General features: G+C 36.4%; 1 protein-coding gene across 1 annotated transcript in view; it reads right to left on the reverse strand.

The window, feature by feature from the left end:
* Positions 1 to 305: 305 nt before the first annotated feature.
* LOC110457468 (Golgi apparatus protein 1-like) overlaps positions 306 to 16,015 on the reverse strand; it is a 31,330-nt gene continuing 15,620 nt past the window's right edge. Inside the window, exons 14-25 of the mRNA XM_021508765.1 lie at positions 15,075 to 15,163; positions 13,670 to 13,784; positions 12,926 to 13,018; positions 11,587 to 11,658; positions 11,204 to 11,263; positions 10,547 to 10,676; positions 8,598 to 8,740; positions 8,045 to 8,146; positions 7,194 to 7,346; positions 5,250 to 5,370; positions 2,595 to 2,701; positions 306 to 1,557 (exon numbers count right to left, since the gene is read on the reverse strand). Of these exons, the coding sequence (XP_021364440.1) occupies positions 1,393 to 1,557; positions 2,595 to 2,701; positions 5,250 to 5,370; positions 7,194 to 7,346; positions 8,045 to 8,146; positions 8,598 to 8,740; positions 10,547 to 10,676; positions 11,204 to 11,263; positions 11,587 to 11,658; positions 12,926 to 13,018; positions 13,670 to 13,784; positions 15,075 to 15,163 (1,350 nt within the window). The 3' untranslated portion in view covers positions 306 to 1,392. The remainder of the gene's footprint in view (positions 1,558 to 2,594; positions 2,702 to 5,249; positions 5,371 to 7,193; positions 7,347 to 8,044; positions 8,147 to 8,597; positions 8,741 to 10,546; positions 10,677 to 11,203; positions 11,264 to 11,586; positions 11,659 to 12,925; positions 13,019 to 13,669; positions 13,785 to 15,074; positions 15,164 to 16,015) is intronic.

The raw sequence follows: 16,015 nt of genomic DNA on the forward strand, positions 1-16,015 counted from the left end.
TTTATTTAAAGGACTCTTTCACGAGTCCCGCTGCTGAATACATCATGTGCAATACTGTTGCTGACACTGTGCCAGCCCTGCATGAACAGGCGTGCACACCTACACACTCAGTGTCATTTTATACATGAATCTGTGGCTGACAACCAGTGTTAACAGTAACACAAAGAGTGAGTTTCCTGGTGCATTCATGATCACCGATTCTAGCTCTTTCACCCCTACGTAACTTTAGTAAACTCTTCCATGCATTGATCTGGACGAGTCCATTATGGTCTACAGTGGTGAAAGGGTCAAGAAAGGACATGCTTTTTTTTTCTTAAGTATCCCTGTCCTACTGCACTACTGTTTTCTGTATATATACAGTAATCTCCCCTTAATTTCATTTAGGAAATAACTTAAGCACAGTTGTGCCAGGACATTTCCATTTCTGTTAGAGTGATAGAACAACAATCTGAAGTCCCGGGTTCGAATCCCAGTCTAGCCCAGTCTAGTTTAACTCTCAGAACCCTGTTGTTGATTATATTTTATTTTATCGATTATTTCCTCTCAGAACCCTGTTGTTGATTATATTTTATTTTATCTTGTTTTTTCCCCCATAAAAGTACCACAAAAAATTATTCCAGATTTTATAAAAGGGTATGAAAATACATTTTCAGCAAGAAATAGCTGGCAGGTTATTTTTCTTGCTATATGTATAACCTCATATCAGAATATGTTGAGTCGTTGATGAAGGAATGATGTAATTCACTAAGCAGTAGTTTTCATTGACCTTAAACTGTCATATTGAAGTTTTCAGACATTCAATATCGGCAATATACTTTCTCTTAAATGTAATGCTCTATGTAGAATCTGCGATCTTGAACACACTCCAGGTCTAGGGCCACTTCCTATTAAACAATCAAATTGGCTAGACTATAATGGAATGATTAAGATAAACAGACCAGCTGGCCTACTCAACCTCTCTTATAGGGTTTCTAGGCCAGAACAGGTCTTCTTAATAAATTTTATCCCTGAAATTTTGAGTTAACCTCTAAATTTTTTATACTTTCTGATTTGAAGACTTCGACTGGATATTCTTCACTTCAAGGTCCCTGAAATGTTAATAGAAAGGACCCTAGTTCTACTCCTTGCCTTTGCCACTTTACACCACACAGACAAGTCGATGGAATTTGCAGTGCCGACACTGATGCCTTGCTGCTGCTGCTGTTTACGTATGACAGCTTCACTTAATATTTTTGATTGACAACTTGGTTCTCATAACTTCTCAATTCTAAGCTTAACATTTTTTTTTTCTCTTATCTGGACTGAATTTTTCAGTGAGTGAATATTAAATTATTATCACATTCAGCTTTTATTACCAGAGAGGAAAGTCCTTCCTGTCCCCAGTGTCTTCCTCTATTTTCGCTTGTCTCCCTTTGCTCGCTTTGTTACTCGCCCACACGTAATACCTACTAAAAATATCATACCTAGCACTACTATCATTATACTTAAGATATAATTTTTAGCAGGAGATATACTGATTTGTTCGTAAATTTCTCCAAAGCCTTCCGGAGGAGCAACCTGAAATTAACAAAGGAATTAAGTGTCAGTCAAAACTCATAATTTGATTTACACCTAAATCCACTGTATCTGAATATTTTGCATAGCTCAGTGATCAATCTACAATTTGTTTTCACGGGTCCTTTTCAACTGCATTGTTGTCTAAAACAATTGGTCCCACAATGTTAAATTTCAGTATTTCCAGAAATTCTACAAGGCCCATCAAAATTCTGTAAGTATAGGACTCACGGCTCGTATATAGATTTATCACTGATAGCTGAATATTTGCTAGCTGGACTGGAATACTCAGATAACACAGAGCTTCAAACTGTCTGGATCATCACATAACATTCTACAATGTCCTTGTACTGCTACTTCTACTTTTAGGGCAACGGGGCTATATTAAAATATCAATCATTTTTCAAAACTACTTTAAATTGTTAATAGAAATATTAAACTGCAATTTCATGGGGCAAAATGTGATATACAAAACAGCATCATTGTACTTGTGTCGGGTGAATGAAAAGGTTCAGCTGCTTTTTGAAAGACTGTGCGAGCCCTGTGTTGGAATCTCAATGGAGATTTAACAAGTAGGAATGCCTCAGTACAGAGGTCTTGGGTAAGCAGGGAAAATGACACCTTCCTTAATTTAATTATCTAAATCCATTTTTCTAATGAATGTTAATTTAAAAGATGCAGAATGCAGGTTCTAACCCAAATAATTTTGCTAAATGATTATCAGTTTGGCATCTGTTCACTGCAGTGGTGGGTGAACAAGGCATTATAAACCTTCTGATTTATGATAGGGATTAAACTTAGCAAGATTCAAAGAAACTGGATGACAACTTTTCTTTACAAGATTGTATCTACAGATGCATTGTCAGACAGAGAAGTTGATTTCAGCTTAACCTCCCACCCGCCCATCCCCTCCCCCACCAATCCCCAGGGTATCCCCCCTCAAACCCAGATTTGAATAAAATTTCAAGCTTGAAGTTGCTACTGATTTTCTTAGATTTGTTTAGTAGTGTATCTGGAGCAGTCAGAAAAAGAAACCTTACCCTTACGGAAAACTCCCACAAATCTTTACGTTTTGACAGTAAGTTTCTACAATCGGTTGACATTCCATCGGGTCGATCCTCCAGCTCGATCAGCAGACAGTTCATTTCTGAATCAGATTTAACATCCAAATGTCAAACACAAAATCAATAATCTCTTATGTCAAACACAAAAATAACAATCTCTCATGTCAAACACAAAATTAACAATCTCTCATGTCAAACACAAAATTAACAATCTCTCATGTCAAACACAAAATCAACAATCTCTCATGTCAAACTCAAAATTATCAATCTCTCATGTCAAACACAAAATCAGCAATCTCTCGTGACAAACACAAAATCAGCAATCTCTCATGTCAAACACAAATTTAACAATCTCTTATGTCAAACACAAAATCAACAATCTCTCATGTCAAACACAAAATCAGCAATCTCTCATGCATGTCAAACACAAATTTAACAATCTCTTATGTCAAACACAAAATCAACAATCTCTCATGTCAAACACAAAATCAACAATCTCTCATGCATGTCAAACACAAAATCAACGATCTCTCATGTCAAACACAAAATCAATAATCTCTTATGCCAAATACAAAATTATCAACAATCTCTCATGACAAACACAAAACAACAATCTCTCATGTCAAACACAAAATCAGCAATCTCCCATGTCAAACACAAAATCAGCAATCTCTCATGCATGTCAAACACAAATTTAACAATCTCTTATGTCAAACACAAAATCAACAACCTCTCATGTCAAACACAAAATCAACAATCTCGCATGTCAAACACAAAATTAACAATCTCTCATGTCAAACACAAAATTAACAATCCCTCATGTCAAACACAAAATCAGCAATCTCTCGTGACAAACACAAAATTAACAATCTCTCATGTCAAACACAAATTTAACAATCTCTTATGCCAAATACAAAATTATCAACAATCTCTCATGACAAACACAAAACAACAATCTCTCATGTCAAACACAAAATCAACAATCTCTCATGTCAAACATAAAATCAGCGATCTCTCATGTCAAACACAAAATCAGCAATCTCTCGTGACAAACACAAAATTAACAAACTCTCATGTCAAACACAAAATTAACAATCTCTCATGTGAAACACAAAATCAACAATCTCGCATGTCAAACACAAAATCAACAATCTCGCATGTCAAACACAAAATCAACAATCTCGCATGTCAAACACAAAATCAACAATCTCGCATGTCAAACACAAAATTAACAATCTCTCATGACAAACACAAAACAACAATCTCTCATGACAAACACAAAACAACAATCATCTCTCATGTCAAACACAAATTTAACAATCTCTTATGTCAAACACAAAATCAACAATCTCTCATGTCAAACACAAAATAAGCTATATCTCATGTCAAACACAAAATCAGCAATCTCTCATGTCAAACGCAAAATCAGCAATCTCTCATGTCAAACACAAAATCAGCAATCTCTAATGTCAAACACAAAATTAACAATCTCTCATGCATGTCAAACACAAAATCAACAATCTCTCATGTCAAACACAAAATAAGCTATATCTCATGTCAAACACAAAATCAGCAATCTCTCCTGTCAAACACAAAATCAGCAATCTCTCATGTCAATCACAAAATCAGCAATCTCTCATGTCAAACACAAAATCAACAATCTGTCATGTCAAACATAAAATCAGCGATCTCTCATGTCAAACACAAAATCAGCAATCTCTAATGTCAAACACAAAATTAACAATCTCTCATGCATGTCAAACACAAAATCAACAATATCTCATGTCAAACACAAAATCAGCTATATCTCATGTCAAACACAAAATCAGCAATCTCTCCTGTCAAACACAAAATCAGCAATCTCTCATGTCAAACACAAAATTAACAATCACAAAATTAACAATCTCTCATGTCAAACACAACATTAACAATCTCTCATGTCAAACATAAAATTAACAATCTCTCATGTCAAACACAAAATTAACATTCTCTCATGTCAAACACAAAATTAACAATCTCTCATTTCAAACACAAAATCAATAATGTCTTATGCCAAATACAGAATTATCAACAATCTCTCATGACAAACAAAAAATCAACAATCTCTCATGTCAAACACAAAATTAACAAGCTCTCATGTCAAACACAAAATCAACAATCTCGCATGTCAAACACAAAATTAACAATCTCTCATGTCAAACACAAAATCAGCAATCTCTCATGTCAAACACAAAATTAACAATCTCTCATGCATGTCAAACACAAAATCAACAATCTCTCATGTCAAACACAAAATCAGCTATATCTCATGTCAAACACAAAATCAGCAATCTCTCATGTCAAACACAAAATTAACAACCTGTTATGTTAACATCAAATGAACATCCTCATGTTAAGAGGAAATCAATATCCTCAGGCATATCAAAATATTAATTAAAACGAACAAAAAAGTTGGAACACATAAATGTATTATCTTAAGACTTTAAGCCAGACTTTATGTCAAATCTGTAAAAACTTTGTTGACCTGTCAATTAGTGGAAAAAGAGTACCTATGAAATCGACTAATCAAAAACCCCATGGAAATTCCTGTCAATGTTCGGGATTTAAGTGACATTGCAGTGAATTACTTACGTCTGCCATTTCCAGGATTAATATGGCCACAGTGTTTAGACAAGTCCTGCTGACAGGCCGTGTGGAGTAAGGGATCCACGCCAACATCTATATGAGCTTCCTGTATTGTACGCGCTATTTCCTGTCGGAGATAAACAAAATACACATAACTCAAGGGTATTGCTGTCAAGGCAACACTAATACTTCTACGGATTGTTTTCCTTGACTTGACATTCAATATTGGGGGCTTTGTACTCACGAAGCATTGCCATTTCTACTTTATCGCCAATACTTCGTGCTTCCAAACTGGCTTTCTTATATAATTCCTATATAGGTGCCCTCAAATAATTAAATATTCCTACATATTCATTGTCTGCGCCCATTAGCTCATCTCTCATCTAAAAATAGGCTGGATAAACTGGGTCATGACTGTCTGGTTGGCAGCACTCGCTCCAATCATCTCTCCTCCCTGCAACTTCAGTTTCCTCTGGTCTCGGGCTCCGCCATGGTCATGAAACTTCAAGTAGGTAACAGCCCTACTTTCTCCAGTGGGTATCCGCCCTACTGCCACAGTCATGACCACCTCCAGCCTAGTCTTACATGTACATTTCTGGGGGGGACTCGTGCATTTGTCGCCCCCCATTTGCCAAAAAATATTAGATGAAGTAGCATATTATTATTACATAATAAAGTTGTCAAACCTCATACTTTTGTTGTTATTTTCTTTAAATACAATGTTAAAGATTTTCTACTTTATATTAACAATTTTTGTTTGGACTATAATTAAGGCAAAAAAGAAAATCATGTTTCCTGTTGTATGTCTGAAAAATTTGCACCTTGTAGGAAGGTAATAATATTTTCAATTTATAGGAGAGCAATCTTGATTTTAACAGTTCCTTGGAAATTTAAAAAAAATAAGAAGAAGTTTAGAGTAAACACTAAAAATAGCTTTAGGTAGGGTAACCAGAAACAAACAGAATTTTTTATTTGGCCTAAATAGCCATCAATGATAATCAAGCCCTTTAGGCCGCGAAGCCCTTGCTAAATGTCCAGTTTGTATGACCTAAGGGAACTCCAGATATTGTGACAATACAAATCTGTCTGGTCTGAAAAGCATCCTTAGTGTCTTAACTAAGGATGTCTCCTCATTCCATCAACATGGTACGGGCAACCTATATATACCTTATGATTCTCTTAGAATACTGTTTTAACATGCAAAACGACATCCTCTCTTACGATACGGTGTAATTTGACTCATCTAAAAGCATCTGAATTCACAACAGATTATGTGAATGCCTCCTTTAAATGTGTCTGATCAAGTTTTTTTTACTGATAATTATTAATACATTTAACTGAACTACTTATATTATCTTGTGAAGGAAAACTGATCAACAGTAGACAAATTATTACAAAGACTAGTAATTATTAAAATGGACATAAAACAATATAAAACCTTAGAACCAGTGGCCTTGACACAATGCTTGCCAAAAAACCACATGTATCCCTTTATCCATGAACAGATTTCTATTTCATATAATAACACAAGGAAGTACTTAAATTTTCACAAGAGCTGAAGAAGCTAGGAGGCACGGTAATCTAGTGGTAGGACGCCGGGATCATGACCCCAGGGTTGCAGGTTCGAGTCACGGCATGACACTGTGTTGTATCTTTGAGCAAGATACTTTACTCTGCTTGTTCCAGTCTACTCAGCTGTAAATGAGTATGTGGTTGGGCAGTGCTAGAATTGTTGAACGCTAGCTGTGAGCGCCGAAATGGCAGCACCGGCTGTATACTCCCCAGGGAGTTGAGAAAGATAATTGGCTGAAGGCAAAGGCCCTATAACCACGGATAATAATTTGTGAACTGCTTTGAGACGACCTACGAACTAGGTTGTGATAAAGCGGTATATAAGAACCTACTATTAAGAAATACTGTAGTGTCAGTGTGTACAAAAGACTTTAATACCTTGGCACATGATAAACCATTTTTGCCGTTCCTGATACTTTTGATGTTCTTCTTAAGACACTCGATGACAGCACCCTTGCCATCCTCCGTGACCACCACTCTGTTCTCGCTCTGCATCGCCTTGTTGTGTTCATCTGCACAAACTGTTGCAATCTGACAACAAAGCAAAAAAGCATTTTTACCTCTCTACACAAAAAAAAAAATATTCAGAAAGAAGTAGATGATAATAATAACACAACCAACATATACTGTATGCAGGGACATTTTTGCTGCAGTTTAATGTCAACCTTTTTCACTCTCCATGATGAGGTTGAATTTATTATCACAGTGAATATAAGTAAACAACAGAATATACATAGTAATTAAATGTGAAGGGAGAATTTGACGCTGGACAGAAAATGATTTCGTGGGCGAAGGGTGAAAGTTTGATCGGTGAAAATATCCTTATAAACAGTACGTCTATAGCAGACTACCTGTTAAGTGACTTATATAATACACAGTGAATAAACATCCAGAAAGTGATAGTAAAAAGTGAGTTTTGTGAATTTGTGGGTGTTATTTATTGGTGTTACAAAAGAACCACACAGAACTCGTTTTCAGTGGCTGTATTTTTTAGACTGAGGGCCCCTTTCGCGTATCTGGTTCAACTTGTTTGTCTTTTTTTAAATGCAACATTTTCGGGTATAAATCCTGGCGGACCTACAGTTTACAGGTGAGAACTCACTGAATTTTTGTAAACTTATCCATTTAGGCTATGCCGCAGCTGTCCAAAGTAAAGAAAGAACGAGGTATTTGGTATGCTCCAGGTAGGGGTGACGCAACGTGAAGTTACAAGACAAAATGTTCCTTACCACAGTTTCACAAGCCTTGGATAAAACCGGATCTTCAAGGTAGTTCAGTGCTGCATCTTTGATCACATCTCTGATCTCTGCATTACAATCCCGCGACAATCGCTGAGAAAATGATGAAACACATTGTCACCCGTTTGTTTGGTTTGGTTTTATTGTTTTGTTTAACGTCCTATTAACAGCTTAGGTCATGTTAGGACGTCACCGGCTGGTAATGTATTGTTTAATAAATAGGAACTTTTTTCCACAAAGTATACAATATCATTTCAAGGTTTTCACTTAACTTTTCTACATCATGATTTTGCAAATACCCAGGTAGTGAAAATTTTACGGAAACACAAGTCTAGCTATACATATCATATAGATGTACGCCTATCCTTCCCACTCTCCACCAGAAGAAAATACCTCTTGGTGGTAAGAGGTCAGAGAAAAGTGCCTAAATTTATTTCTGTAACAGTCCTAAATTACATCTAATTTACTTCTCCCAACTTATCTAATAAATATCTAACTTGTCATTTTACACAAGATCCAATGAGTCTCGAGACACATTACTTACATTAACAGCAAACTGTTTCTTTAGACAGTTAATTACTTTTCCCTCCAATTCAACGTCGTTCTTTTCTGTCCGAACAAGATCATTGCAGAATTTGACGATGTCCATCTTGCAGCTTTTCTTCAATGATGGGTTCAATCTGTAATCTATAAAGAACAAAAAGGTGCTGTTAAGATTTCACTTGTGTTTCTTAACAACAGAATCACAACCACTGTGATAATCCGTTTAACACAGACAAAGAAAACAGGCAGTGACCACTTTCCTCCTGCCCCTTATAGATTTGTCTCCCCTTTTAACCGTTACTGATTTCTCTGTCCCGTTCGGGCCCCATGGAAATATCTGATTTCACAGTATATGACAATGCAACACTCAATGCTTTGCACCTATTTGTTCAGGAAGGCGCTGACGGAGACTTGGTCTATGCCTGAGAAATCCCCAATAAAATCTAAACCAAGGATCTGAATCAAAACATACTAGTTAGGAGGCACGGTAGTCCAGTGGTAGGAAGCCGGGCTCGTGACCGAAGAGTTGCCGGTTCGCGCCACGGCGCTGTGTTGTATTTTTGAGCAAGATACTTTACTCTGCTTGTTCCAGTCTACTCAGCTGTAAATGAGTACGTGGTTGGGCAGTGCTAGAATTGTTGAATGCTAGCTGTTAGCGCTGAAATGGCAGCTCCGAGTGTATGCTCCCCAGGGAGTTTAGAAAGGTATTGGCAGGTTGCAAAGGCGCTATAACCATGGATAATAATTTGTGAACCGCATTGAGACGACCTACAAACTAGGTTGTGATAAAGCGGTATATAAGAACCTCCAATTATTATTATTATTATTATAAGTTAGCAAGGTCCAACGGGCTAATTGACCTAATAAACGGAATTACTTGGGCCCCTTACGCATCTCCAGTTCAACCAGCTGAAACGGTTGAACCTAAAAGAAAACAACAAGTGCAGATCTTAACCGAGGCTGACCTTAGGAATATATTTGGCCGTGTAGATTGAGGGGTCCAGACATGCCTGACCGAAACTAAAATGCTGACTATTGCTAGTTTGCATTATTTCTTTATAAATAAAGGTCAATTCATATGTAGATTTTAAGATACGTTATACAATTTAATGGACACTTGAAGAAGGACATATTTTTCTGGAATAATTGTTATTTATTTGTCACCATATTCCGAAACTGTGCATTTTTTTGCTCTGTCTTCAGTTCGATCCAAGTGCTTTCGTTTATCGAGGAATATTTCTGCACCACCTGAACCATTTCAACCGGGACATACGAATGCGACCCTGCATGCTGAACCAGTAGCAGTTGTAACTAAGATATCACAATGATATTATAGCTGGATGGAAGACAATGAGATTCTTTTAAACAAAAGAACACTTTTCAGATGTGAGAGAAAAAAGTAATTCCCTCATTGTCGTTTCTAAGTCACAAGTATTCTATTTTTATCAGATTTGGTCATACATTGGCTACGATTAACTAGGAATTAGGTTGTGAAATTAAATAGCAACTTCTGGGGTTTTATTGTATATCGTTTTCTTTGGTAACGTCTAGATGTACAAACTGAACATAGGTATAAGATTGATGTGTATTATCCACATTACACCAGGGATTAAGCTCACTTATGCTCTCTGCACCCCTGGAATATGTCATAGCAAAATTGATGGCTCAGTGTGCGCCACCTTGTGGATGAGACGAGACTAGTTTGATCCTTTGATGTACATCAAAAGAATCTCATGGAAGCGTGGTGGTAAAAGGACAGGCATCAGCCTAGTGATTGGTCAGGTTTTATTTACCCGAGATAAATAAAATAGCTAGCAGCGTGCCTTCAATTTGGCTGTGCCATATTCCAGGGGTGAAAAGAGCATAACCCCTCAAGTATTGAGGATTGATGTGTATAAGCTCTAGTAACCTGTGTGAAAAGCTTTTTTTCACAAAAAATTCTATTCTCACCTTGATTTTGGATCACTTGTCTTTTAATCACAAACGTTCGACATTTCCTGTCAAACTCTGTCTCGTCTTTGTGTTTCTGTAGACAGTGCATCACGTCTCCATTGGCCTGGACCACTGTTTTACAATATGTCTGAAACACAAACATTAAACAGACAAAGGTCTATTTATTGAAATGCTGGTTTTCAGAGTGAAATGTTTATCACTGGACCGAAGACAGTGAAGTGTTGCTCACTAGAGAAAAACACTGATTAAAAGCATGGAACATTGGTCGTTGGAGTAAAACATAGGTCATCTGGGGAAACAAAGGTCACCGAAGTATCAACAAAGGTAACCGAAGTATCAACAAAGGTCACCAAAGTAGCAACAAAGGTCACCAAAGTAAAACACTGATAATCAGATTGCTACTTTCAATGGTGTGAGAAGAACTACATTTGATACTGGCACAGACACTCTAGCCCCAATATACAATTCTGATGTTAAAATTTAAGTTTACAATTTTATTCTATTTAATAATTTGATGTAGATAAAATGAGGTGCACCTGACATCCAAAGCAACGAAACAAATGCGAAAATATGCTACAGCATGTATTTGGGTTTTCAATTTTATTATACACAGACTCACAGATCTGCGGTATACACAAGAAAATTAATACAAACCTTTATCATACCAGCACAGGCCTGCTTTAACTTGAAGTCTCCAATGTAAACGTCGTCCTTCTGTAATAACAAAGGGTAAATGAGAATTAGATACTGTACACCATTCAATTAAGCTTCATTTTCATGGCAATAATACTAACATTTTACATCTGAAGATACGACTCCTGCACCTTTTGTCATCCAAAGGATCAAATGATGAAGAAATCTGATTATCCCTTCGTAGTCATTAGTAAAACAAGTACATACTAATTTAATTTGGTCCCCACGAAAATATCTGATTTCACAGTAAATGGCACAGGCATAAAAAGTGTACAAAATAATACTTTCTTGGTTATCATTTCACTCACAATTGAACTTAAAATGTAACAGTAGGTGTAGCTTACCTCTCTGACAAATATCATTTTGGAACACTTGTCACCAAGTCTCTTGGGGTGCTGCTTTAAACACTCTATTGCCTGTAAACAAAAACAGATTATGAAATATGTACCATTGATAGAAAAAACTGGACATTTAGAGTGTCATATAGTCAAATGAATACTTTTTTTTACAGCAGAGTGAACTACCGTAAGTAAGTGTATTTTGTTAAACAATCATCAACAGCACTATAACATGTGTGATATACTCTTGAAAAGGGCAGAGGAACTATGGCCAGCGCCTTGCTTCATTACGTTGATGTATCGGGTTTGTCGTCTGGGCGTGGATACCTCGGGTTTGTCGTCTGGGTGTGGATACCTCGGGTTTGTCGTCTGGGCGTGGATACCTCGGGTTTGTCTTCTGGGCGTGGATACCTCGGGTTAGTCGTCTGGGCGTGGATACCTCGGGTTTGTCGTCTGGGCGTGGATACCTCGGGTTTGTCGACACAACACAACCCGATGTCCTCAGTGAGCGGTGCTTTATTTACGTTCAACCACATCCATACTGGTCGGCACGTACAAATATGGTTAAATGTAAATAAAGCACCGCTCACTGAGGACATCGGGTTGTGTTGTGAGTGCACCTCTATGATGGTCATATTGCCGTACTCTTGATGTAAATGAATCGTTACAGCCACACACTCGCTATTTCATGACGATGTATGGTCATGATGTTTACATTCGGGGCTCACGTTTACGCTTGTAATGTTATTCTGCAGATCATATTTCTGTAAACACTTTACTGACTCACTAAATCGTCGAAATATCCTGCTGTACAGTATTTTGTGATAATTCAAAAATGATCTTTCAGTCAAGTTGATCACATGACATAAAAAAAATGATCTATCAGTCAAGTTGATCACATGACATAAAAAAAATGATCTATCAGTCAAGTTGATCACATGACATAAAAAAATAAATATTCAATTTTATAGAAGTACCGGTGGTTCTGAGTGTTAACTGAACCATTCAACAACACTGAACCATTGAACAAGATTGTAATGTTTTTCCTTAAATTATTCCGTCTTTGCGTATTGCAGAGTTATCTTCTCTTGGGAGCAGGTATTGATTGTTACGTCACTTGTTTATGAGAGTAACGTCATCAATTTTTGAGAAAACGACGTAATTTTCTCGCACAAACCTATGACGTAACAATCAATACCTGCTCACAAGAGAAGATAACTCTGCAATACGCAGACGGAATAAGCACAGAAGACATAGACAAACACAAATCATTAAATCATTTAGCGGGAATTTAAAATCTACAGAAAGGATGATGTTGTGCTGATTAAACATTAAAGCACCATACCTTTGCATTTCCATGTTCCACCCCAGAACACACTGTATCCAATTCTTTTTTACATGCCTTCTTAAGTTCTGGGTCAAGGTCAATTTTTTCTCCCTGAAAAAAAAATACAGATGTGCTATCAATTCTGAAGAAGTATCCTCTCAAAATCCATCCTGAAAGCAATATATTGTATGTAGGTGGACAAACAGATCTGTGAAACTGAACATCAAAAGAATACATACATAAACCTAAATGTTCATGGTCACATCGTTGTTATATATCGAGATTTCACAACAAGTAACCCTCGTTTATAATGTATTCTTTCACTGCCTCAGATTTGCACATAATGTCACACAATTTGTTGACAATGTATCTTGTGTGAAGTCAATGAAAGTACTGAGGTCAAAATACCCAGTCACGAGTTTATTCATAGCCAATGACATTGCTTGCTACACATAACGCCTGTGTGTTATCCATATAAATAATCAATGGTTATTCTTATATAGTAACACATCACCTTGAATACACAGGCTATAGTAGAAAAAGAAGTAAGTGTTGGTAGACTATTGATATTTTTTGATGATATTCTTCCCAATGACAGAAACCAACTTTAATACCGACACCCGCTTGTTAAAATATATAAAGTTTGCTCATCTAAAACTGAAGTCCTTCTGTTAAACATGCCGGTCTGACCCAAAATACATTTATTTTTGTACTTAAATTTAAATTTATTTTTTAAATTGTGTTGTCGAAGTATGTACTTACCCTTTGAAGGACCTCAAATCGCAGCTGTTTACGGCAGACCTTTGATATCCTGTGTTTCATCTCGATGACAGTGTCGTTTCTCACGTGTTCGCTCAAACAGGCCACCACATCATACCTAGTAGACATAGTTAAATTAATGTGTTAGATGTATCTCTTCACTAGGCTACATTCACTTACTCGTTCCTTTTTCCTACCTATACCGGACAGGTATATCCAACATTTTGACATTGATTGACAGTGGGCATAAAAACTGTATACAGTGAAATATTTCGCCCTGTAAAACTTTCATCCTTCACCAGTAATAACCATATTCCCAAGTTTAAATTTTGACCTTTACATTTAATAAACTATGTACATTATGTTTTTTTACTAAAGTTGCCGAAATGATAAATTGGCCCTCTGCAATAAAATGCAGCGAAAATTTCCCTATATACAGTATACTTTACAAAGCCTAGAACAAGATTTTTCAGTGTCCAGAATTTGGCACAGCCTCATTCTGGACAAGAAATTGTTCTCTCAGTCTCTGGCAAATACCATACATTATGCAGCACTAGAAACTAATTTTGAATACCACTTATCACAATTTGGGTAGAAGTTTCTAATTTTGACTAGTCCATGTGCAAATTCCACTAACCTAATATTATTCAACACGATTAAGCAATATCAAGTTTTGACTGGTCAATCAGGCTAGCCGTTTTTAACATGTTGGAGATTACACTAGTCTCAGACTATTGGGCTTTATCCTTATTGTCAAGCCCCTGCACATAGATATAAAGTTGACCATACATCTTACATTCTGATTAATAAAGAGGTTTTATCTTATTTACTGCATTCTAATACATCCAATACATGCAATATTTATTTTAAATCTTTACTTTTGATACAGGCATCTTATTTTTTTAAATCTTAACTTCAGGAAAACTTTAGGCCCCTTTTACATATCCCGTTCAACCGGTTTGCCTATTCTTAAATGTAACATTTTCAGGTATAAATCCTGGCAGACCTGCAAATGTTTATGTAGGCCTTGCAAGGTTTTGTCTAGGCTCGTCTGAAAGCAGCATCAGATTACTGGGTCTGACCTGATGTCATAGACGAACAACTCTTGGTCAAACCGGTTCAATCGTTTGGATCGCAATAAACAAATGTGGCCATAGTCAAACCTTGTTATGCCAAAAACATTTTAAACCATTAACCCTTTCACCCCTATCAAACTCAAATCGACTCTTCCATGCATTGATATGGATGAGTCCATTATGGCTTACAGTGGTGAAAGGGTTAAACAAATCTTAGATAAATTGAGTATTCAATACATTGGAGTAAAGAAGACCCTGACATTTGTGATAATGAAGCACGAGTTTGCATTGTTTCTATTCATTATCCCGTAGATCTCGACTATTATACATACTTTGATTTTTTCCCTTTACAGTACATCATCACATTTTCTTTACAGGCTTCTTTGAATTTGTGACTAAACCGGAAATCTTGTAATGATATCTGGAGAAAAAAACAACACACGTCACTGATTTTTAAAGAGTTTATATATAACTGAAATTAAAGACTAAAAGAACAAATAACAAGAGGCCCAATGGGCCTGCATCACTCATCTGGTATAAAACTCACTTGTAACCTTAAAAGTGATCTAAAATAAAGCTCCAGGCAAAATATCAGTATTTATGATTAAAATTCGTTCAAAAGCCCCTGGTTTTTTTTTAAAACATTTCACCCCTGTGATTGAAAGTCGAACAAAGTCATTATGTTGAACACATTGTATAGCCTTTCATCTCAGGATGCAACTTGCAAAGTATAAACATCCTGGGACCCATGGTTATTCATAAGAGGTTGTTTAAAGATTTTAAACAAATTTGACCCCTGTGACCTTGAATATGAGTCAAAGTCATTCACTTTAACAAACATAGTAGTCCTTGATCCCAGCATATGCTAATAACTAAATAACAACAACCTGAGCCTTTTGGTTATTCAGAACAAGTTGTTAAAATATTTTTAAAATATTTGCTCCTTGTGACCTTGAATATGATTCAAGGTCATACATTTAAACAAACTTTGTAGCCCTTCATCCTAGTATGCTACTGACTAAATATCATCACCCAGGGCATTTTGGTTATTGAGAAGTTGTTAAAAGTTTTTAATATATTTGACCCCTGTGACCTTGAATATGGGTGAAGGGCATTCATTTGAACAAACTTCGTATCCCTTCATCTCAGCATGCTACTGGCCAAATATCATAACCCTGGGCATTTTGGTTATTGAGAAGTTGTTAAAAGTTTTTAATATATTTGACCCCTGTGACCTTGAATATGGGAGAAGGTCATTCATTTGAACAAACTT

Source organism: Mizuhopecten yessoensis, unplaced genomic scaffold (genome assembly GCF_002113885.1).
Source record: "Mizuhopecten yessoensis strain PY_sf001 unplaced genomic scaffold, ASM211388v2 scaffold9157, whole genome shotgun sequence".
Taxonomy (NCBI): domain Eukaryota; kingdom Metazoa; phylum Mollusca; class Bivalvia; order Pectinida; family Pectinidae; genus Mizuhopecten; species Mizuhopecten yessoensis.